Genomic DNA, 25,574 nt, shown 5'->3' with positions numbered 1-25,574 from the left:
CAAAATTGGCCATCATATCTTTACCCTACAACTCTTTCATCCTTCCCGGGTAAAGAGGGGCAGCTGTTGATACCCAATTTTTCCTTGTATATTTTTAATATGCAAAATACTCTCAAAACAGCATGTATGTGCATATATAAGTATGTCCCAAGGTTTTATTATTTTTCTTTTAATTTTAAATATTTTAAAATCAATTTATTACCCTATTTTATCAAGAAAAACCCAGTAATTATCCACAAAATTATCATTTTGGGTGATTCATTTATTTTATTCTCACATTCATATTAAAATATAGCTAGCATAATATTTTCATATTTTTACAAAATTATTTACTATTTTTAAGGCTAAATTGCATATAATTGCAATATTGGCCTCTTTCAAGATTTAATTGTAATTATATATATAAAAATTGAATCCAGTATTTTTAATTTGATAATTATGTATTATTAATCATTTTATTACCTTTAATCTATTTCCAAAAATTATTTTAATATTTTTATAAAATAAATGAGGGAAAATGGCTATTTAAATGATAGCCCATGTTCATTTCAATTGTAGCCTGATTTGGCACCTCAATTGAACCCAATTTTTTAAACCCAATCACCCTGACCCAATCCCTATTTGAACCGACCCAAACCTAACCTTGTTAAACCGCCCCAACTACCCGACTAATCCAGGTCGTTGATCAAAATGATCAACGACCACCAAACACCCTTTTCTTTTTTAATCCCGACCTACCCCCTAACCCTAACCATTTCACACCCCCAGCCGCCCTGAATCCCTTTCTCTCTCAATTCTCTCTCAACCCCTCTCAAACCCTAGCCGCCTCCCTTCGCTTCCACCCTAAAATCACCGGAATCCATGGTTTCTAAAGCCATTAAAGGCTTGTACCTGCCTCCTATGACTCCTACATGCTTGACTATTATGGTTTCAAGGTCAGACCTTGAAGAAGCTTGGCCCAGACTTCGTTTCATTCGAGTTCTATGGCTATCTCCGACCTTTCTCCGGCCAGCCATGGCTATTCAAGCCTGATTTTGACTTCTTCTGCATAGATCAATGACTTTCCAAGCCTTTCTCACCATCTGGGTTATTCTGAAACCCTAACCTTCAAGGTTCCTCTGATTCTTTTAGATCTGTTGTAGATATGTGTTCTCTCTGAGCTTTTAAATGTTTTCTTAAAGTTTCTTTCAAAACTTTACCTTCAAAACCTTTATTGTTTCTGACTTAGGGTTATGTTAAGTGATTTCAAAGCTTTTCTGATTTTTAACATGTTCTAATGTGTTTCTTATGTTGACCTTCTACTGTGTTTCTTATGTTTATTCTTCTACCGGGTTTCTTATGTTGTTCTTCTACTGTGTTTCATATGTTGATTCTTCTACTGTGTTTCTTATGTTGTTCTTCTATTGTGTTTCTTTATGTTAAAAGTCTTGGTTCTTTCTTAAGGTTTCTGATTTTATTTTTCTTTGTTGATATATTATTTTTTGCCTGATTCTCTTGTCTTTCATCTCTATACTCGATTGATGGTGAAAACCCTAAATTTTGGGGTTCATTCGAGTTTTGAGGCTATTTTCTATGTGATTTGCTTGTTCCTTATCTCTGAACTTGTTTGGTTTCAAAACCCTAATCTCTTTGGACCTATTCGAGTTTCTGAAGTTGTTTCATCTACTGCTCGACTGAGTTTCGAAATCTTTGTTTCAACTTCTATTGCTTCATGTGATTTTGATCTCCTGCTATCATTGAAACTCGACTGTATTTTCAGAAAGGTCTTTCTACTGGACCCTTTTGCATATTTCTGATACTCTCCCTTTTCTCTATTAACCTATGTGATTGTCATGTGATTATTTTCTTTGTCATGAGTTCAGCCTCGCATGCCTAATGTTATGCACTCTTTTATATGCTAAATTTCCCTCTCAAAATAACCCTTTTAATTGTGGACTGATTTCAAACATTTTTTTGTAGTTCTGAATGCACTCTTGTAATTGATTCTTTCTTTGTTGTAATGATTTCCCTGTTTCTTGGACCTATTTAAATACTTTCCTTTGAACTTTTGACCCCTACCTTTTCTACTCAATTTGATTAATCCCCTTACCTTAATTACATTGGTATTGGATTCTTACAGACCTTTCCTTGATTAGAGTCTGGTGAACCTAGCCTCTATTACCTATTGTGTACTTGAGATACTTCTTTATTGGTCAATATTCAGCCCTATGTGATTTCTTTCCTTATTTAGCACTTGCATGTTACCGTTTTATTTTAACTCCTTAATTAAAGAAAGTTCTTATACTGATTGATTTTAATTGGTACACAGTTCCATAATTATTTTCTTGCCTTATTTTTCTGCCTGTTTTCACACTATAAATACCTGGCTTTTCATTAACACAACACACACAGACACTCTTAGTTTTCTGAACTCACACTCACCTTCAAAAAGCATTCTCTCTTGTTACTTGTATTGTGGCCTGCTTTCAAGTCCAGCTACTTGCTTTTATTGTACTTTGCCTCTTTGAAACTGGTATGTTCTGATTAAGATTTTCAGCAATCACAACAATGTGTTTACTTAAGTCTTTTACCTTCTTGTCTGTCTACTGCTTATGTACGGTTCAATACTTACTTTAGCACGTTGTAATTTCATTTTACCTATCCTGTTATGAACCCCAAACCCCTGCCCTTATGTGTTTGATACTATGGTTTTCTTGAGGCATGGCAATACTGAATATTGCTATCTATGACTCATGCTTGATCCCCCTGGGATCCTAACCCCAATGATTCTTTGCTGTTGTATGTTCTGGTAGGCTTATAGGCATGCTAGCATCTCCATTGATGTGCATGCCCAAAGCTTACCCTTGCCAAACATGGGCTCTCTGCAATCAGTTCCCAATCCCCGACCCTTTTTTGTGCAAAGTTATCAATTCTGTAGCTATTTCCCAATACTCTTTTCCCTTTTCTTTACTTCCCTAGTTCTTAATGTTCTGTTTCTGCACTTGCACTCTCTCTTAAACTTTAAGTTCTACCCCCCCCCCTCTTGTGAGCCTTGCCTTAGGACCCCTTGAGCTCTCGCGGAACTTGGACACTTGAGGGTTGGCCCTTCCATACTGGACTTGTTCCCATTCTGGTAATACAATTTGGGTGTGAGCACTGCCCGGAGTCCCATTGAGGCTCTTAGGGAACTCTGACACACACAAATTGGAAAAAGGCTTTGGATCAATGGTCTTTGAGTTGGTCTATCTTGTAACTCGGAGAGGAATTTAGAATTAGGCTTCCTTAGTTGTACTTTCATTTGTATTTTTGATGTAAATTTATTCATTCTGGCTTGTAATAAGTTGTAATAAACATTTGGGACTGGCTAGTGAAATGGGGTGGGTAACTATGCATGCAAAGGGTAGAAATCATGCCTATAGGGTTGTTCTAATTCTGCATATTCTATTACATATAGAAACCATGCCTATATGTTGTTCTAATTCTGCATATTCAATTACCATGCTTATAGGTTGTTCTAATTCTGCATATTCAATTACCATGCCTATAGGTTGTTCTAATTCTGCATATTCAATCACATATAGAAACCATGCCTATAGGATCATTCTGAATTCTGCATATTCAATTGCATTAGATACCATGTCTATAGGTTTTAAACAGCTTCTGCATTTAGATACCATGTCTATAGGTTTTAAATAGCTTCTGCATTTAGATACCATGGCTATAGGTTTTAAACAGTTTATGCATTTAGATACCATGTCTATAGGTTTCAAACAGTTTTGCACTTAGGTACCCCGTCTATAAAGGTTTAAAATCACTAACGCCTAGAAAGCATGCCTATAGGAGTTTCAAAATGAATCTGATTCGCTTCACTCAATGTCAGATCTAAAATCAGTAATAATGGCTGTCATCATTTGCAGAACTTGTAATTAATTCGTTTAAATTCTGCTTCTTTTTAGTAATCTGAGTCCCTCACTTAACTAATTTAACAAGTATGCATATAGGACTTTAAATAATTTATTCCAAGTTTTACTAGCTTGGCACCTTCTGAATTTAGTAGATATCATGCCTATAAGACCTCTGTCCAAACACCTAGGCAAGCTTTAGAGTAATTAAACTGAATCTGCTTCTGTTACAACCAGCAAGCAGGCTTGATTCGGACTTCTTATCTGAGTTACGTGATAAACTGAAACTGTCTCAATAACCTCTTTTCACTCGTCTTTAATACCTTTTAAATCAGACCTAAACAGTATGTGTAAGTCATGCTAATTGTATTTTTCTCTGTTTAAGGAGGTATATCTGAGTCCCTGTTTGTTTATATGTTTTCCCCCCAAAATGTGCAATATGTTCTTTGTATGTCGCCTTAGAGTTTTTACCTTTGAAACTACAAAATAAGCCTAATATCCCTCCCTTTTTTAGGATTAGTAGTCCTAAGTGCCTCCGGGACTGATAGGATTGGGATGGGTAATAGCATGCAATAAGTAATCGAGACCAATCCGTGCTTCAAATACCTTAACGGGGTGGGAATGGTAGATATGGATATGATGACCACGCGATAATGTCACGTGTAGCCCCTCATTGAGGAGTGATTACCAAACATTGTGTGGGGTGATCCATATTTTTAATAAACCTAGGACCCCTCTCTTCATTCTTTATTTCTTTTCTTTTATCATTTCAACTCTTTTTTTTAAAATCAGCTTGTTCTTTCAAACTTTGTTCACTTTCAAACCATTATGTGAAATCCCGTCTTATCTGAGCCTTATTTGCTTATATGTTAGTTGCACTCAAATTCACAATAATTGTCTAGCTGGGAACCACACTAGTAGATTCTGTGGGGGTGCCTAACACCTTCCCCTTAGAATAATTTCAAGCCTTTACCCTATCTCTGGTTATTCAAATCAATATCTTTTGTTGTTCTATTGCACCTTAAATCATTAGGGGGCGACTCTTCAAATGCAAACTCAATTCCCAAAAGGAATGAGTTGTCTCTCCAAATGTCATAAACACGATTTCTCGAGAAAAAAGGGGCGCGACAGTGTGGCAACTCTATTGGGGAACTTTTAGGCTTTTACCATTTCAGACTATTATTGTGAATTTATACTTCTTTATGCGCAATTATCTGTTTATTTCTTTCAAGCATTCAATTTTCTTTTTGATTGCAAAACTGACTTGCCTTTTTGTTTCTTTCCTTTATTACTTTTCTTTACTGCTTTCCTTTACTACCGCTTTAAGTTATGAAAACTGTTGTATTTACTACTTTACTAACGTGCAAATACGTGACAACCAATTTAATTGTTGCATAATCATGCTCAACATCATATTCCACTCGTGCCAAAGAAAATACCATAGAAAGGCTTATAATGAGTGGTTGCGCTCTTCCGATATTATCACCCCCTAAATCCTGAAAAGGCGTATTTACGGTAAAACCAGTCGATCAACGGTGTAGTTGACGGTTCCTTGCCTTTCCCCTTTGAGTCGTCCGCTCAAGGGTACTAGTCTAAAACCCCATAGAAACCTTACTCTGTTTAACTGTGCGTGCATCATGGTCAAACCTAGCCGAGTTAGTTATGTTTTCCGCATAATGACTCTATAAGATAGCCTTGTCCAAAGTCCACTGGTTTCCCTAAAACCAAAACAGACATCATCACGTTCTGTGCATTTATTTGGAGAACTAGATGCGTTTATGCTAATTGTTGATATTAAATAGTCAAGTCTGGTGGGGGTAAGGGCCTAACTCTTTTGTCTTGCAGAAATATGAGGCACGAAGTCCCAGATTCGGCATGGTCACCAACATCCACCTAAAATTGCTAAGCTGGTGGGAGGATCTTCACTCTAGTGATCAAACCCTTGTCCAAAAATATCTGGGAAGTCTACCATCCCTTCTGGAAATCCAACCTAATAACAAGATAATAGAAGCTGCCATTTTATACTGGGATTGTGAGAGGTTCGTGTTTCGCTTCGGGGACATTGAAATGACACCCTTGCTAGAAGAAATAGGGGGATTGGCCGGTATACCATGGGAAACACCGGGATTGTTAATTCTTGAGAACCGCAAGGGCAGGGGTTTTCTCAAAATGATGGGTCTGAAGAAGAATCCAGAACTGACATGTCTGAAGGAATCTTATATCCCCTTTGACAATTTGTATGAGAGGTACGTTCACAGCAAGTCTTACCATACCTATCCTGATGAATTTGCCATCACATCATTAGGGCATATTCACCGAAGGGTCTTTGTATTTATGTTTTGTTTCCTGGGGTTGATAGTGTTTCCAATGAAGAAAGTAAGGATCCATACCAACCGGCTATGGTAACTAAAACTCTGATGGAGGGCATTGGTGGGTAACCTTTCAGCATTGTGCCCATGATTATTGCGGAGATATACCGAGCCTTGTAGAAGTGTCAATGAGGAGCCAAACACTTCGAGGGCTGCAATTTGCTACTTTAGCTCTAGCTCATGGAGCATCTCCAAAGGGGTGAATACCGACAGGAAATTCAGCAAAGAGACTGGGACGATCATATCGCTTTCCATCATCCGAAGCGAATGAACTATATGCCCAACATGTTCGCCCAGCCAGAAGATGCCAAAGGATGGGTAGAGTTATTTGATAACCTTACCGAGGACCGGGTACAATGGATGTTCGAATGGTTCCCTACTGAGGAGTTCATCTCCCGATCCAGGGATGCACCATTTCTGATATTAATCGGTCTGAGAGGGACCTACCCTTATGTCCCTATCCGAGTTATGAGACAGGCTGGTAGAAACCAGTTTATACCAAGGGTCGACAAGTTGAGTCACTTCCGGGATAACTTCCAAGCTGATGACAGTCCTTATAAGTGCCAAGCTTAGCATATGTGGCATTGCAAGATCATCATGGGAAGAGATACTATCGAGCCAGACAGATACCACGCTGGTTGCGCTCCCTACTATTCAGGCTGGTTAGAATCTAATCACGATGGTCTGGGTTAGCCAGGACTTGCTAGGGGCTACAAGATCATAGATGAAAGGGCCGAGGCACAGGATAAATACAATCAACTGTGCAAGAGGATTTGGGAATGTGAAAGTGAGCACCGTGAGATACAAGAAGCCAACCAAAAGCTGATCAAGAAGTGGAAGGTCATGGCTGTCAGTGCCAACAAGCGACTGGGATACTTGGAGCAAGGCATAGTGGAGCTAGAAAGGAAGTTTCTTAAAAGGGTCGAGGACTGCCAAAATGCTGAAGGAAATGAAGGCGTACATCTAGCCCGAGCCTACCTATTGTTGGGACTTCGCGAGCTGGGAAAGTTGTTCGACGGAGCCAAGGATGCCGAGTCTGGGGAAGGTCCTTCTGGGACTAAATAGATAGAAGTTTTCTTTTTTGCTTTATGAAATGTAGGCCAATGGCCACTAGTGACTTTTATTTCCTGCTATTTAGTGTTAATTTGGGATTCGTCTATCTTTATCAATAAAATGAGGCATTTAGCATCCTAAGTTCTCCAAATCAATTTGTTGCTAGGCCTACCTCGGGCAAAAAGAAGTTCCAAGTTAGGACACATTTCACATTCCGCACTATGTGTTTAAATACTGCAACACTTTTTATAATTCTCACTAACTTGGTTACCTTTTGTTTTTATTTTTGTTTTTGTTTCATTATTCCCCTCCCCAAGGGTTAGTTCGTGCACTCTGGCAACATAATCTTATTCCACGAGATCCAAGGGGCCCTCCACCCACTCCTCCTCTTAGTCCTATCAAAAACAAGAACAAAGGAAAGATGGAAGATGTGAACAACTCCAAAAAAGAGAACTCAACTGAACGGGTAGAGGTCGCTCATGGTCATGGTACTCTGGTTCCTAAGGAAAGTGCATCCCATCTTGAATAAAAGCTGTTGAAATTCCAAGAAGAACTTGATCAGGTTCGGAATCTGGTGAATTTGTCATTTTCCCTCACCACTCCCGATGTCAATTTCCCAAATGCTCAGAACCCCACACCTCCACAAAATATCTCAAAGCCATAAAACCATCCCTCTCCTCACCACCACTACAACACCTGCCATACTTCCAACAACCCATATCAAGCACACCCAAGTCTGATGATAAAGACTCGCTCATCAGGAACCTGGCTGAAGAACATAAGAAACTGACTAGCCAAATTCAAGGCGTCGAAGGAAGCAAGGGAATATAGGGATTAAACTATAAAAATCTCTGCATACAACCAGATATTGAGCTGCCGGAGGGGTACAAACCTCCGAAGTTCGAGACGTTTGACGATACGGGTGATCCGATGGTCCATTTGAGAACATATTGTGACAAGCTAGTCGGAATAGGGAAATACGAAAGGATCCACATGAAGCTTTTCATGAGGAGTCTGAAAGGAGATGCTATGTCTTGGTACATTAGCCGAGACCCGAAGAAATGGCCAAACTAGGTGAGTATGGCGTCCGATTTCATGGACAGGTTTAGGTTCAACACAGAAAATGCGCCAGATGTGTTCTACATTCAGAACCTAAAGAAGAAGTCCACAGAAACATTCCGTGAGTACGCTACTCGCTGGAGATCTGAAGCTGCTAAAGTCAGACTTGCCTTAGAGGAAGAACAAATGAACAATTTCTTCGTCCGGGCTCAGGACCCGCAGTATTACGAGTGGCTAATGTTGATTGAAAGCCATAAATTTTCTGACACCATCAAGCTGGGTGAGAGGATCGAAGAGGGCATCAAAAGCAATATGGTCACGAACTTTGAGGCCTTGCAAGTTACAAACAAGGCCTTACAGTCTAGTGGTACGTCCAAGAAAAGGGACGTAGGGGCCGTAATGGTTGCATAAAGAACCAAATCTCCCATCAAATAACAAACCTATCTGATGCCTCCACTCACATATCAGCCTACACCAAATTACCAAGCACCCTCACCCTCTTGCCAAATTCCACCACCCACTTATTAATCACCTCCAACTCCCACATATCAGCCTACTTCACCCAGATACTCCCAACCCGCACCTGTTTACCATGCCTATAATGCTCAATCATCCCACTATCAATCACCCCCTACACGCCAAAACTTCCCCAGACCTCGACCAAATTTTGACCGCAGACCTCCTAAATAGTATACAGCCATTGCCGAACCCATTGACCAGTTATACGAGAGACTCAAAGCTGCTGGTTATGTCACCCATATCCCTGCCATAACCCCTGAGAACCCTTCTCAATGGGTTAATCCAAACAAATCCTGTGCATACTATTCCGGCATAAAGGGACACACCATCGACGAATGTCGTTCTCTGAAAGACAAGATCCAGGCTCTGATTAACAACAAAATTATTGTGGCAAAGGAACCTGCTCCAAATGTCCGCGATAACCCTCTGCCACACCATAAGGGTGGTCGGGTTCACATGATCGAAATAGAGGATGATTGGGATCCCGAGGGGTAGATCGAGTTGATCACAGAAGGTGATGATCCAAAGAAACTAATAGTTACTCGTAATCCAATCATAGTCCAGATTTAGCCGTTTGAGGATGCTGAGGTAAACATGTCTGTGCCACTTGAGTTCGAAGCAACTGCAAGGACACCAATACCAATCGAGGTCGAATTCGTGACTCTAGCAAATGCACCTCCACCATTTAAAGTTGCAGTTTTACCTCCCAAAGCACATGCTCCATTCGGAGTAAAGATATCCATGCCGATCCCAGTGGCGATGTCCACCATGACACCATTCCATACCAACCATGGGACTATACAGCCGAGGCAAGAAGAAAAAGCAAGTGTAGGACCGAGGAAACTGTTGCCGCACAGGGTATGACAAGAACTGGTAGAGTTTATACCCCTGAACATCTAGCCGAGTCAAACAAGCAGACCTCTAATTTGCCGCCCATCATTGAAACGGGTCCAGATGATCTTTGGAGAAAGATACATGCCAAGGAATACTCGGTCATCGACCAGTTGAACAAAACACCAGTGCAAATCTCCATACTTGCTTTGCTACAAAACTCAGAGGCACACAAGAATGCTCTGTTGAAGGTGCTGAGTGAAGCCTACGTACCCAGCAACATTACTGGCAGAGAAATGGCTAACATGGTCAGACAGGTATTGGAGAATCACAAAATTACTTTTCATGAGGATGAGCTACCGCCTGAAGGGTTGGGGCACAACAAAGCACTGCACATCACTGTGCAATACGAGGATTACTTTATCACCAGGATCCTGATTGATGGGGGTTCCAGCCTCAACATTTGTCCACTGGTAATGCTCAAGAAGTTGGGTAAGGGACTGCACGAGATAAAGGATGGATCCATTAATGTGAAAGCCTTCGACGGTTCCTAGAGGTCCACTATTGGGGAAATTAGTCTGTGTTTGCAAATGGGGCCAACTTGGTTTGATGTCGATTTCCAAGTGATAGACGTGCCGGCATCTTACAATCTACTATTGGGACGGCCATGGATCCATGTCTATGGGGCTATAGCATCAACACTGCATCAGACAGTAAACTTTGAATGGAACCACCACGAAGTGATCATTCACGGTGATGGTAGCAACCCCATATACAGTCGCCAGACCATTCCGTCAATCGAAGGGAGAAAGAAGCTAGGTGGAGAGACTTACCATCACATTGAATGAGTGAATGATGTTGACAAAGGCAAATGGTGGGACAACAAGATTGAAAGTATACTGAATTGGTGTGGGTACGAACCTGGCAAGAGGCTTGGCAAGAACCTCCAAGGAATCACTAAGCCCATAAAACTCAAGAAACATGGCACCACTTTCGGTCTGGGATATGAGTACACCTGGGAAGAATTCAACAACTGGTCGCTAAAACAAGCGCTATTTTGATTTACTAAAAGATTTTTTATTTTTCGCATGTTTTCAATTCCTGCAATAAGATTTCCAATGTTCAAAACAATTATTATGCAATTTATCAAAGCATTTTGACTTTTCTTATAAATTGACATTTATTACTATTGTTTTCTCTCATTACTTTACTTGTACAGCATTACTATTACTTATCTTGATGAACCAATGATTGTGACATGCAACGAGACAACGCAACAAACAGACATAGATTCAGATGAATATGACATAATAGAAGAGATTGTTAAGGAAGTTGAGAATTTTGAGAACAGACCTAAGTCCAACCTGGACGAGACCGATGTTGTCAACCTGGGAGATGCAGAGAATGTCAAGGAAACACGAATCAGCGTTCACCTGTCGCCATCAGAAAAGAAAGAATACACAAAATTCCTAAAAGAGTATGAGGACATATTCGCCTGGTCGTATGATGACATGACTGGGCTGAGTACATCTATTGGGGCTCACAAACTGCTAACCGATCCAACATGTCCACCGGTAAAGCAAAAGGTCAGAAAGTTTAAGCCTGACATGAGTCAGAAAATCAAGGAAGAAGTCACTAAGCAAGTCAAAGCCAAGGTTCTCAGGGTAGTAGAATGCCCAAAATAGTTAGCCAACATTGTGCCAGTACCAAAGAAGGACGGAAAGGTCAGAGTTTGTGTCGACTACCGGGATCTCAATCGGGCCAGACTGAAAGATGACTTCCCCTTGCCAAACATACACATCCTGATTGACAATTGTGCCAAGAATGAATTGCAGTCATTTGTGGATTGTTTCGCTGGGTATCATCGGATCTGGATGGATGAAGAAGATGATGTGAAAACGACTTTCATTACACCGTGAGGAATATACTGTTACAAGATGATGTTGTTCGGCCTGAAGAATGCAGGGGCCACCTACATGAGGGTCATGACTACCATCTTCCATGATATGATACACAAGGAAATAGAGGTGTACGTAGATGATGTTATTATCAAGTCCAAGAAAGCCACTGACCACATGGAAGATTTGAGGAAGTTTTTCAACAGATTACAGAGGTACAACTTAAAACTGAATCCCACGAAGTGTGCATTTGGGGTTCCTGCCGGAAAACTACTTGGGTTTATTGTGAGTCACGGAGGAATATAACTGGATCCATCAAAGGTCAAAGCTATTCAAGAATTTCCACCACCAAAGAACAAGAAGGACGTGATGAGTTTCTTGGGGAGACTTAACTACATCAGCCGGTTCATAGCACAATCTACAGTTATCTGTGAGCCGATCTTTAAGATGTTGAAGAAGGACGCCGCTACCAAATGGACTGATGATTGAGAAAAAGCTTTCGACAGAATCAAGGAATACTTGTCAACACCACCAGTCTTAGTTCCACCTAAGCCAAGTAGACTCTTATTACTCTACCTTACAGTATTGGATGGAGCATTCAGTTGTATTTTGGGGCAGCATGATGAAACAGGGAGGAAGGAGCAGGCCATTTATTACCTTAGTAAGAAGTTAACCTCGTACGAGGCCCAGTATTCTCTGTTGGAGCGCTCCTGCTGTGCTTTAACTTGGGTAGCTCAGAAGTTGAGGCATTACTTCTGTGCCTATACTAATTAGAAAGCAACCAAGGGTCAGGCATTGGCAGATCACCTTGCTGAAATCCCGTAGATGGAGAATACGAACCCCTGAAAACGTATTTTCCTGACAAAAAGGTGTCATTCAAAGGAGAAAACATTGCAGAATCCTATGATGGTTGGAAATGTTTTTCGACGAAGCAGTAAACTTCAAGGGAGTTGGCATAGGAGCAGTCCTAGTATCGGGAATCGGTCAACATTATACGGTGTCTGCCAAACTCAGGTTCCCGTGCACCAACAACATGGCCGAATATGAAGCCTGCATCTTAGGGCTTAAAATGGCTATTGATATGAACATTCAAGAGTTGCTAGTGATCGGAGATTCAAATCTACTTATACATCAGGTCCGAGGAGAATGGGCAACCAAGAACTCCAAGATACTCCCGTATCTGCATTATGTACAGGAATTGAGAAAGAGGTTCATAAAGACAGAATTCCAACATGTTCCCAGGGCCCAGAATGAATTCGCCGATGCATTGGCTACCCTATCATCCATGATATAACATCCAGACAAGAACTTCATTGATCCCATTCTAGTAAAGATCCATGATCAGCCAGCTTATTGTGCTCATATTGAGGAAGAAGCAGACGAAAAACCTTGGTTTCATGATATCAAGGAATATTTGACGAAAGGAGAATACCCAGAACTTGCAAATCCTACTCAGAAACGCACCCTTCGGAGGTTCTCCAACAATTTCCTTCATAGCGGAGGGATCCTGTATAGGACTCCTGATTTGGGGTTACTAAGGTGTGTCGACATAAAGGAAGCATTCAGACTACTAGAGAAATTCACGCCGGGACCTGCGGTCCACATATGAATGGCTTTGTCTTAGCAAAGAAGGTACTCCGAGCTGGTTACTTTTGGATGACTATGGAAATGGACTACATCCAGTATGTTCAGAAGTGCCACCGCTGCCAATACATGCAGACATGATAAAAGTACCTCCGAATGAGCATAATGCAACAAGCTCGCCATGGCCGTTTGTCGCCTGAGGAATGGATGTTATTGGACCAATCGAGCATGCTGCTTCCAACGGGCACAGGTTTATCCTAGTAGAAATCGACTATTTCACCAAGTGGGTCAAAGCAACATCTTACAGAGCAGTAACTAAGAAAGTCGTGGCAGACTTTGTTCGCGACCGCATCGTTTGTTGATTCGGGATTCCGGAGTCAATTATCACTGATAATGGTTCCAACCTCAACAGTGACTTGATGAAAGCCATGTGTGAAACCTTCAAGATCAGACACAAGAATTCTACAGCCTACAGACCTCAGATGAACGGAGCAGTAGAAGCCGCCAATAAGAATATCAAGAAGATATTGAGGAAAATGATAGAGAAGCATAAACAGTGGCACGAGAAGTTATCGTTTGCCTTACTGGGATATCGCACCATAGTCCGAACATCAACCGGGGCAACCCCCTATATGCTGGTTTATGGTGCAGAGGTAGTCATTCCCGCCGAAGTGGAAATTCCCTCCCTAAGGATCATACAAGAAGCTGAACTCGACGATGCAAAGTGGGTAAAGAGTCGTTACGAGTAGCTGGCTCTTATCAATGGAAAGAGAATGAATTTAGTTTGCCATGGTCAACTTTATTAGAACGGAATGTCCAGAGCCTTCAACAAAAGAGTCAAGTCGAGACAGTTCACACCGGGGCAGCTAGTGTTAAAGAAAATTTTTCTGCATCAAGATGAAGCCAAGGGAAAATTCTCTCCCAATTGGCAGGGTCCATACATGGTTCGCCGGTTTCTAACAGGAGGAGCCCTCATACTCGTAGAAATGGACGGAGAAGTCTGGCCGAAGCCGATCAATTCAGATGCAGTCAAGTGTTACTATGTGTAATCTTTATGCTTTCCTCATATGATGTAATTTGAACTACGCCTGACCTGATTCCCGTTAAAGAGGGGATACGTAGGCAGCCCTGTGGGTTCAGTCACAATTCAATAAAACTTTTATTTCCCCCCGCAATTGGAAAGTGGGGCAGAATTTTGAGGACGACCCTCAAAATTCCGAAGTTAATATCAGTCAAGCATCGCTAGCAGCAGTCGAAAGCATCAATCCATTAAACTGGGGTAGAATTTTGAGGAGGACCCTCAAAATTCCGTAACAAGAAGGGTTGCAATGTCTTGAACCACGTCGCAGTCGTTGGTTCATCTAAAGAAAACTATTCTTAATTATGTATTTATGTATGCCTTTACTAAATCATGCATGTTTATTGCCAAAATTGCCTTGTTTAGCAACGCTACCCCAATGATACGTGCAGTATCACCAGATCAAAGCCGAGCAGGTCAAGCAGAGCCAGCGGGGATACGAACTAACCTCCCCCCTTTACAAAACTCACGATTTTTCTTCGGATACACTCACGAGACTCACACTGCTCAAAAGTACAACTCTCAGATCCGTTGCACTTACTCACAGCTGCCATCTACATGTAGTGTCCCCAGCATACACAGTATCCCCAGCAGTCGCAATATCGCAATCCGCTATCAGCTACGAAAATTATGTTATCATTTGCCCTTTTACTTCTTGCATGAGGCTACCATTATGCCTTCCGAGACTAAGCTCTGTGTGCATCTGCATTCTTCCATTGCATAAGGCTACCATTCTGCCTTCCGAGACTAAGCTCTGTCTCCATCTGCATTTCTGCATTGTATATGGCTACCATTCTGCCTTCCGAGACTAAGCTCTGTCTCCATCTACATTCTTGCATTGCATAAGGTTACCATTCTGCCTTCCGAGGTTAAGCTCTACCTCCATATGTATTTTTGCATTGCATAAGGCTACAATTCTGCCTTCCGAGGTTAAGCTCTACCTCCATCCGCATTTCTTGCATTGTATAAGGCTACCATTCTGCCTTTCGAGGTTAAGCTCTACCTCCATCTGCATTTCTTGCATTGCATAAGGCTACCATTCTGCCTTTCGAGGTTAAGCTCTACCTCCATTTGCATTGGCTGAAAGATCGCCACCTTATTTACATTCGCATCGGCTGAAAGATCGCCACCTTATTTACATCTGCATGGTTGAAAGATCGCCACCTTATTAACATCTGCATGGTTGAAAGATCGCCACCTACTACATTGCATAGGCTAAAAGATCGCTAGACACTACATCTCATGGGCTGAAAGATCGCCAAATTATCTGAAGGCGTCATTGTTCGGAGGCACCATTCTCATAGCCCGAGAACACCATTTCATGGCCAGAGGACCCCTTTTATCTTTTGCATAATATTATTCAAAGGCATCATAGTTCGGAGGCATCATTCTCATATCCCGAGAGCATCATTTTATGGCCTGCGAATCCTTTATTATACGCTTCATGGCCCAGGATGTCATTGTCTAAAGACATCATCCTAACCGTCCAAAGACAACTTTCATGGTCCAACGGGAATTTGCATCATGTTTAAATTTACGCACAATATATGCTTGTATCGCTTACTTGCAGGTAAACCAGCAAGCAACGACCACCTCGTCAGGAGCGATCCTACTCCAGTTCCCCCAGCCCTGTCCGGTTGCAAACCATTCACTACAACCTGAATATTGTGTCCATTCTTGAAAAGTCTCCATCGGCATATTCTGCCGACGGATCCCGAACTACATACGGCCTGATTCCTGTAAAACCAGGGATATGTAGGCAGATCAGAAACCAGATTATGGCCTAAGTCTCCTCGAACCATTTCGTTCTGTCAAAATTAGTCATCATATCTTTACCCGATAACTTTTTCATCATTCCCGGGTAAAAAGAGGGACAGTTGTTGATACCCAATTTTTCCCTGTATATTTTTAATATGCAAAATACTCTAAAAATAGCATGTATGTGCATATATAAGTATGTTCCAAGGTTTTATTATTTTTTTCTTAATTTTTAAAGATTTTTAAATCAATTTATTGCCCTATTTTATCAAGAAAAACCCAGTAATTATCCCCAAAATTATCATTTTGGGTGATTAATTTATTGTATTCTCACATTTATATTAAAATATAACTAGCATAATTTTTTCATATTTTTACAAATTTATTTAGTATTTTTAAAGCTAAATTGCATATAATTGCAATATTGGCCTCTTTCAAGATTTAATTGTAATTATATTTATAAAATAGACTCCAGTATTTGTAATTTGATAATTATGTATTATTAATCATTTTAGTACCTTTAATTTATTTTCATAAATTATTTTAATATTTTTATAAAATAAATGAGAGAAAATGGCTATTTAAATGATAGCCCATGTTCATTTCAATTGTAGCCTGATTTGGCACCTCGATTGAACCCAATTTTGTAAACCCAATCACCCTGACCCAATCCTTATTTGAACCAACCCAAACCCAACCCTGTTAAACTGCCCCCACCTACCCGATTAATCCAGGACGTTGATCAAAAGGATCAACCGCCACCAAACACCCTTTCCTTTTTTAATCCCAACCTACCCCCTAACCCTAACCATTTCACAACCCCAACCGCCTTTGAATCCCTTTCTCTCTCAATTCTCTCTCAACCCCCTCTCAAACCCTAGCCGTCTCCCTTCGCTTCCACCCTAAAATCGCAGGAATCCATGGTTTCCAAAGCCATTAAAAGCCTGTACCTGCCTCCTACTACTCCTACATGCTCGACTACTATGGTTTCAAGGTTAGACCTTGAAGAAGCTTGGCCCAGACTTCGTTTTATTCGAGTTCTATGGCTGTCTCCGACCTTGCTCCGGCCAGCCATGGCTATTCAAGCCTGATTTTGACTTCTCCTGCTTAGATCAATGAATTTCCAAGCCTTTCTTTCCATCTGGGTTCTTCTGAAACACTAACCTTCGAGGTTCCTCTGATTCTTTTAGATCCGTTGTAGATCTGTGTTCACTCTGAGCTTTTAAACATTTTCTCAATACCTTCAAAACCTTTACCGTTTCCGACTTAGGTTCTGTTAAGTCATTTCAAAGCTTTTCTGATTTTTAACATGTTCTAATGTATTTCTTATGTTGATTCTTCTACCTAGTTTCTTATGTTGATTCTTCCACCAGGTTTCTTATGTTGTTCTTCTACTGTGTTCTTACGTTGATTCTTCTACTGTGTTTCTTATGTTGTTCTTCTACTGTGTTTCTTTATGTTAAAAGTCTTGGTTCTTTCTTAAGGTTTTTGATTTTATTTTTCTTTGTTGATATTTTTTTTTTTTGCCTGATTCTCTTGTCTTTCATCTCTATACTTGATTGATGGTGAAAACCCTAAAATTTGGGGGTTCATTCGAGTTTTGAGACTATTTGCTATGTGATTTGCTTGTTCCTCATCTCTGAACTTGTTTGGTTTCAAAACCCTAATCTCTTTGGACCTATTCGAGTTTCTGAAGTTGTTTCACCTACTGCTCGACTGAGTTTCAAAATCTTTGTCTCAACTTCTGTTGCTTCATGTGATTTTGATCTCCTGCTATCATTGAAACTCGACTGTATTTTCAGAAAGGTCTTTCTACTGGACCCTTTTACATGTTTCTGATACTCTCCTTTTCTCTATTAACCTATGTGACTGTCATGTGATTATTCTCTTTGTCATGAGTTCAGCCTTGCATGCCTAATGTTATGCACTCTTTTATATACTAAATTTCCCTCTCAAAATAACCCTTTAATTGTGGACTGATTTCAAACATCTTTTGTAATTCTGATTGCACTCTTGTAATTGATTCTTTCCTTGTTGTATTGATTTCCCTGTTTCTTGGACCTATTTGAATACTTTCCTTTGAACTTTCGACCCCTACCTTTTCTACTCAATTTGATTAATCACCTTACCTTGATTACATTGGTATTGGATTCTTACAGACCTTTCCTTGATTGGAGTCTAGTAAACCTAGCCTCTATTACCTACTGTGTACATGAGATACTTCCTTATTGGTCAATATTCAGCCCTATGTGATTTCTTTCCTTATTTAGCACTTGCATGTTACCGTTTGATTTTAACTCCTTAATTAAAGAAAGTTCTTATACTGATTAATTTTAATTGGTACACAGCTCCATGATTATTTTCATGCCTTATTTTTCTGCCTGTTTGCACACTATAAATACCTGGCTTTTCATTAACACAACACACACAGACACTCTTAGTTTTCTGAACTCACACTCACCTTCAAAAATTATTCTCTCTTGTTACTTGTATTGTGGCCTGCTTTCAAGTCCGGCTACTTGCTTTTATTGTACTTTGCCTCTTTGAAACTGGTATGTTCTGATTTAGATTTTCAGCAATCACAACAATGTGTTTACTTAACACTTTTACCATCATGTCTGTCTACTGCTTATGTATAGTTCAATACTTACTTTAGCACGCTCTAATTTCCTTTTGCATGTCCTGTTATGAACCCAAACCCCTGCCCCTATGTGTTTGATACTATGGTTTGCTTGAGGCATGATAGTACTGAATATTACTATCCATGACTCAAGCTTGATCCCCTTGGGATCCTAACCCCTATAATTCTTTGTTGTTGTATGTTCTGGTAGGCTTGTAGGCATACCAGCATCTCCATTGTTGTGCATGCCCAAAGCTTACCCTTGCCAAGCATGGGCTCTCTGCAATCAGTTCCTAATCCCCGACCCCCTTTTGTGCAAAGTTATCAATTCTGTAGCTATTTCCTAGTACTCTTTTCCCTTTTCTTTACTTCCCTAGTTCTTAAAGTTCTATTTCTGTACTTGCACTCTCTCTTAGACTTTAAGTTCTGCCCCCGCCTCTTGTGAGCCTTGCCTTGGGACCCCTTGAGCTCTCTCTGAACTTGGACACTTGAGGGCTGGCCCTTCCACACTGCATTTGTTCCCATTCTGGTGATACGATTTAGATGTGAGCACTGCCCGAAGTCCCATTGAGGCTCTTAGGGAACTCTGACACACTCAAATTGGAAAAAGGTTTTGGATCAATGGTCTTTGAGTTGGTCTATCTTATAACTTAGAGAGGAAATCAGAATTAGGCTTCCTCTAGTTGTACTTTCATTTGTATTTTTGATGTAATTTTATTCATTATGGCTTGTAATAGGTTGTAATAAACATTTGGGGCTGGCTAGTGAAATGGGGTGGGTAACTATGCATGCAAAGGGCAGAAATCATGCCTATAGGGTTGTTCTAATTCTGCATATTCTATTACATATAGAAACCATGCCTATAGGTTGTTCTAATTCTGCATATTCAATTACCATGCTTATAGGTTGTTCTAATTCTGCATATTCAATTACCATGCCTATAGGTTGTTCTAATTCTGCATATTCAATCACATATAGAAACCATGTCTATAGGATCGTTCTGAATTCTACATATCCAAATGCATTAGATATCGTGTCTATAGGTTTTAAACAGCTTCTACATTTAGATACCATGTCTATAGGTTTTAAACAACTTCTGCATTTAGATACCATGGCTATAGGTTTTAAACAGCTTCTGCATTTAGATACCATATCTATAGGTTTCAAACAGTTCTGCACTTAGGTGCCCCGTCTATAAAGGTTTAAAATCAGTAATGCCTAGAAAGCATGCTATAGGAGTTTCTAAATGAATCTGATTCGCTTCACTCAATGTCAGATCTAAAATCGGTAATAATGGTTGTCATCATTTGCAGAACTTGTAATCAATTCGTTTAAATTCTGCTTCTCTTTAGTAATCTAAGTTAAACAAGTATGCATATAGGACTTTAAATAATTCATTCCAAGTTTTACTAGCTCGTCACCTTCTGAATTCAGTAGATATCATGCCTATAGGACCCCTGTCCAAACACCTAGGCAAGCTTTAGAGTAATTAAACTGAATCTGCTTCTGTTACAACCAGCAGGCAGGCCTGATTCGGTCTTCTTATCTGAGTTACGTGATAAACTGAAACTGTCTCAACAACCTCTTTTCACTCGTCTTTAATACCTTTTAAATTAAACCTAAACAGTATGTGTAAGTCATGCTAATTGTATGCTTTCTCTGCTTTAGGAGGTATATCTGAGTCCCTGTTTATTTATATGCTTTCCCCCAAAATGTGCAATATGTGTTTTGTATGTCGCCTTAGAGTTTTTACCTTTGAAACTACAATAAGCCTAATATCCCTCCCTTTTTAGGATTAGTAGTCCTAAGTGCCTCCGGGACTAATAGGATTGGGACGGATAATAGCATGCAATAAGTAATCGACACCATTCCGCGCTTTAAATACCTTAACGGGGTGAGAAGGGTAGATATGGATATGATGACCACACGATAATGTCATGTGTAGCCCCTCATTGAGGAGTGATTACCGGACATTGTGTGGGGTGATCCATATTTTTAATAAACCTAGGACCCCTCTCTTTATTCTTTATTTCTTTTCTTTTAGCATTTCAACTCTTTCTTTTAAAATCAGCTTGTTCTTTCAAAATTTGTTCACTTTCAAACCATTATTGTGAAATCCCCTCTTATCTGAGCCTTATTTGCTTACATGTTAATTGCACCCAAATTCACAATAATTGTCTGGCCGGGAACCACACTAGTGGATTCTGAGGGGTGCCTAACATCTTCCCCTTAGAATAATTTCAAGCCCTTTACCCTATCTCTGGTTATTCAAATCAATCTCTTTTGGTGTCCTAATGCACCTTAAATCATTAGGCGACGACTCTTCAAATGCAAACCCAATTCCCAAAAGGAATGAGTTATCCCTCCAAATGTCATAAACCCGATTTCGCGAGAAAAAGGGGGAGCGATAATAATGCTGCAACAATTATACCCTCCTCCAATAAATTCATACCAGTTTGTCGATGACCAAGAAGAAGAAGGACAGCTAATAATGCAAATTGATAACAAACACACAATCCAACAAAGCTTTTTGTTACCTTTTGCAATGATAAGTAACAACGAAGATGAAGTAAACATGGAGCTTATACCGATAACATCAGATAGAATTGAAGAAATTGCTGAAAGTTCTTGTGCTTCTCAGAATCAAGAAAAAGAGTGAGGAGAAAGCTGAAAGAATCTCTACCATGTAAAATACTTAGGCACGATGCATTGCTTGAGGAAGTAAGAGTTGGATCAATTTTTGAGAACAAACAAGACATGATTAAATTTTTCTGCAGCTTGGAGATAAACCAGAAAGTTGAATTCACTGCTGTTAGATTATGTTCAAAGAGATACGAGCTGAAATACATCGTGGACAAATGTGGTTGGAATGTACGTACTACCAAAATAAAAAATTCCACACTATTCAGGGTGATAAAATATCATAACATCCATGAATGCTCGGTTGATGCAAGAAAATCAGATCAGAAGCATGCTACATCAAATTTTATAAGTGAACAAATTATAGAACATGTTCGAGACAAAAAGATAGAGGTTACACCAGCCTTTGTAGAAAATGAAATGAAAAAGAAATTTGGAATTGACATTGGCTATCACAAGGAATGACGTGCTATTCAAAAAGTTGTTGCTTGCATAAGGGGAACACCTTAAGAGAACTACCAGATTCTTCCTTCATACCTACACATGATGGTGGGCAAAAACTCAGGAATGTACACAAGCATAAAAAGAGATGCGCATAATAGGTAAGCAAAATAATACTAACCATCAGCCTGAAGTTTCAAATGTTCCTATTTGAAAAACTTCACACCTTATGATTTATTTTTTTGTGTTTCACAGTGCAGATTTGCTTACATGTTCTTTGCTCCTGCGGCATCAGTAGCTAGTTGGTCCTACTATAGACCCATTATTGCAGTAGATATAACGTTTTTAAAGTCAAAATATTGTAGTGTTCTATTTGTTGCTGTATCAAAGGATGCAAACAATCAAAGCTTTCCTCTATATTTTGGTGTAGCAGATTCAGAAATCAATGAGGCATACATTTGGTTCTTCGGGGAAATGAGAAAAGCAATTCAAGTCCGCCGTGAACTGGTTTACTTGTCAGATAGAAACCAATCGATCACAAATGGGATTAGAAAAGTTTTTCCTGAAGCTCACCATGGTATCTGCCTCTATCACTTTGAGAAAAATTTAAAGCAAAGACATGCAAAAGCCACGGTAATAAATCTTTTTCAAAGTGTTGCAAGGTCATACAAACGTGAAGATTTTATCAGTTAATATCCCAACTCAAAAGTATTGACAAGAAAACATACAATTACATAATGGAAGAGCTTCCCGAGAGATGGGCTCGATCGTGGTTCCCATGGCGACGTTATGATATGCTAACAACAAACATGGTAGAATCAATGAATTCCGTTTTACTAAAAGGGAGAGAAATGCCTATTTTAAGAATGTTAGATTTCATCCAAGAAAAGTTGGGAGAGTGGTTTTACGAAAGGAGAAAAAAGGCAAATGAAACTTTTCACAGAGTATCAATATTGGCAGAAGAAGAGATGACTAAGAATATGGACTTGGCTTACAAAATGTTTGTGAGTATATTTATTAACTTCAGCTTTTTATATCTGTTGCAGTGATTTACTGCTTACATTTAAAAAATTTCATACTTTTTCTTTTTGAAGCAAAAATACACTAATATAGTTTGTCTTAATTATTTATTCCTTGTTAGGTGTTCAACCTTGACTCAATGTTGTTTAGAATAAATAGTGAAGGAATCGAATTCATTGTGGACTTAAATAAGAGAACTTGTGACTACCTGGAATTCCAACTTGATGAATTGCCCTATCCACATGCAACTGCTGCTATTAATAAGGGATATTTTCAGAAATCTGATTACTGCTTAAATTGGCATTCAAGGAAAATATGGTTGAAAACATATGAAGGACATGTGAATACTGTGGGAGATCAAAAATCATGGGATATACCACAAAATGTACAATCTGAGATCACAAAACCTCCTGATGTAGAGATTTTAGAAGGAAGAAGACAAAAGAAAAGGCATATATACCTGCGACTGAATCAGTACCATTCAAGTCTACCAAATGCAATCGATGTAAACAAGTTGGGCATAACAGAACAACTTGCTTGTCTTCTCCAGCACCTCATCCATATTTCGAGAAACACACTGAAAAATACTCCAACCTTCAATAATCCTTGGTCTGAATTTCAACTTTCTTTATTGTATGACATAATTGAAATGTGATTTTTTTTCATAGGAATAAAAAAATAAGCTCTTGGACTGTTTTATATACTACTAAAGTACAAATCACTCATTTTTGTTGCGTAGGCTTACGGGTTTGGCTGCATTTTAAAAAAGTACGCAATGATTTCTGCAACAAAAAACTTCAGCTTACAGTATATGAAATACATATCCTTAAACAAACACACACACACACATATGCATACAACACACAAAAAGAAACGCATGTACAAACAAAAGCTGCAGCATCTCTAAGTTGAAGTTATAGAAAAAGAACTTAATAAAAACTAAGAACCATACTACAACTAAGAAATATAAAGCAAATACCAACAAATAACAAGGATAATGCAATAGAAAGCTAAGAACAAAGAGGATGACAATTACATTGATATAAAAAGAGATGAGAACAATAAACAAAGTACAAACAAAACTTCAGCTCTCTGGGCTGAAGTTATACAAAATGAACCTAAAAACTTCAGCTCTATGTGTTGAAGTAAACAAAAAAGCATAGCATTAAAACATAAAAAAGGATTACAAACACTAACAATCATCACAACCATCATCATCATCATCACAATACTCCTCAATTTCTCTAAATATCTCATCATCATCAGTATCAGAGATAACTATAGGGTAGTCGGGCAAAAGACCACTGAATCCAAGAAGATCAATCTTCAACTTGTTGAAATCATCACGCAACTGACTTTGTTCGACGATTACTCTATCCATAAGAGGAAGAAGAGTCTTCAGGTTGTTTTGCAGCTTGGAATAGTCGTTCCAACTGGGAAACTGAAAACTATCAAACTGCTGCATAACCTTGTCGAATGAGGTTGAATAACCTCCACAACTACGTTCCAGATTAAGCCTGTTCTAGAATGATTCATTGGCAAAGAGCTTTGGTTTGATTCTCTCCCAATCAGCCTTTATTTGATCCCACAAAAGTATAAGATTAGCCATCGGTTTGTTATTGTACCACTCACACTTCAAACTCTCCCACTTCTGCATAATTTCATCCATATTAGGCTTCCTACTTCCGCTTGCACCAGACATTTTTTCTTTAACAAAAGCTGAAAGACTAAGGATGAATATAAATTTAAAGAAATATGATGGAAGTCTATGAATGACTATGAAATTTTCAAGTAAAGAGATTGTTAATATAGACAAAGAGTTCACCTAATCAATTTAATATCTATAAATGTAAAAGTAACTTTTCAGCTATTTTTACTATTTTACGTTCAGAGAAATTGAATGAAACAAGATAAGTAGGTGGTAAAACAAGTATTTGGTAAATGCAAAAAGAAATGTAACTTCAGCCCTAATAAAGCCCACAGTTTTTTTATAGTAAAAAAATAACTTCAGCCTGAAAAATATCTTTTCGAATCATTTACTATGTAGTCAAACAAATTTAAATGAAGTATGAAGTAGGTGACAAAAGACAAAAAATAGATAATAAATGCAAAAAAGATAAGTATCAACTTAAAAAAAATACCAAAACATGCTGATGTTTTTGTCATAAGCTTTTTCAAAATCTTCAGCCCAATGTGCTGAAGTTATTTAGTTCATTTCTAAAAACTTCAGCACATCATAAGCTGAAGTTTTTCATTGTGGATTCAATAGTTTTGTCGTAAAGCTTTTTCAAAAACTTCAGCCCAATGTGTTGAAGTTATTTAATACATTTCTAAAAACTTCAGCACTTGATAAGCTGAAGTTTTTGTCCTGGACTCGATAATTTTTGTCGTAAAGCTTTTTTAAATAACTTACGCAGAAACTGCTGAAGTTATTTAGTGTATTTAGTGATGAGCTGAAGTTTTTGTCGTACATTTGACATTTTTGTTATGACGTTTAATCAAAACTTCAGCTTAAAAAGCAAAAGTTATTTACTTCATGCTCAAGTTTAGCATGCTGAATTTCAACAAAATATACTTGAAATTCATGAAAAAAGACACAAACATATTTGAATCAATCCAAGTCACATAATTCACACAAAATAATGTATATTCACAAAATCCAATTTTGTTTTCACTTACATCCTTGGAAAAAAAAATTAGTTTTTTTTTTACAAATTATTCTCTATTCAAAAAATTCAGAGAGTGTCTTCATATTCTCCATAGTCATGTCCTAGTTGCTCTTCTTGGTTTTCTTAACCACATTTCATGAACCTTCACTATGTC

The 25,574-nt window shown here is 38.9% G+C and overlaps 1 protein-coding gene across 1 annotated transcript; it reads left to right on the top strand.

Moving 5' to 3' along the window:
* Positions 1 to 22,468: 22,468 nt before the first annotated feature.
* Positions 22,469 to 23,406, top strand: LOC138885338 (uncharacterized). The gene is made up of 2 exons (XM_070166279.1): positions 22,469 to 22,735; positions 22,873 to 23,406. Exons 1-2 carry the CDS (start codon positions 22,469 to 22,471, stop codon positions 23,404 to 23,406), a joined length of 801 nt encoding a protein of 266 aa, XP_070022380.1.
* The last annotated feature ends 2,168 nt before the right edge of the window (positions 23,407 to 25,574 follow it).

This window comes from Nicotiana sylvestris, chromosome 2 (genome assembly GCF_000393655.2).
Source record: "Nicotiana sylvestris chromosome 2, ASM39365v2, whole genome shotgun sequence".
NCBI lineage: Eukaryota > Viridiplantae > Streptophyta > Magnoliopsida > Solanales > Solanaceae > Nicotiana > Nicotiana sylvestris.
This window is presented reverse-complemented; position numbering and strand designations above follow the sequence as displayed.

Bases quoted from the DNA above. Each gene is read 5' to 3' on its own strand.
- LOC138885338 (XM_070166279.1), top strand. From the start codon at position 22,469: ATGGAAGAGCTTCCCGAGAGATGGGCTCGATCGTGGTTCCCATGGCGA. The intron at 22,736-22,872 runs GTGAGTATATTT...ATTCCTTGTTAG, and splicing joins ACTTGGCTTACAAAATGTTT to GTGTTCAACCTTGACTCAAT.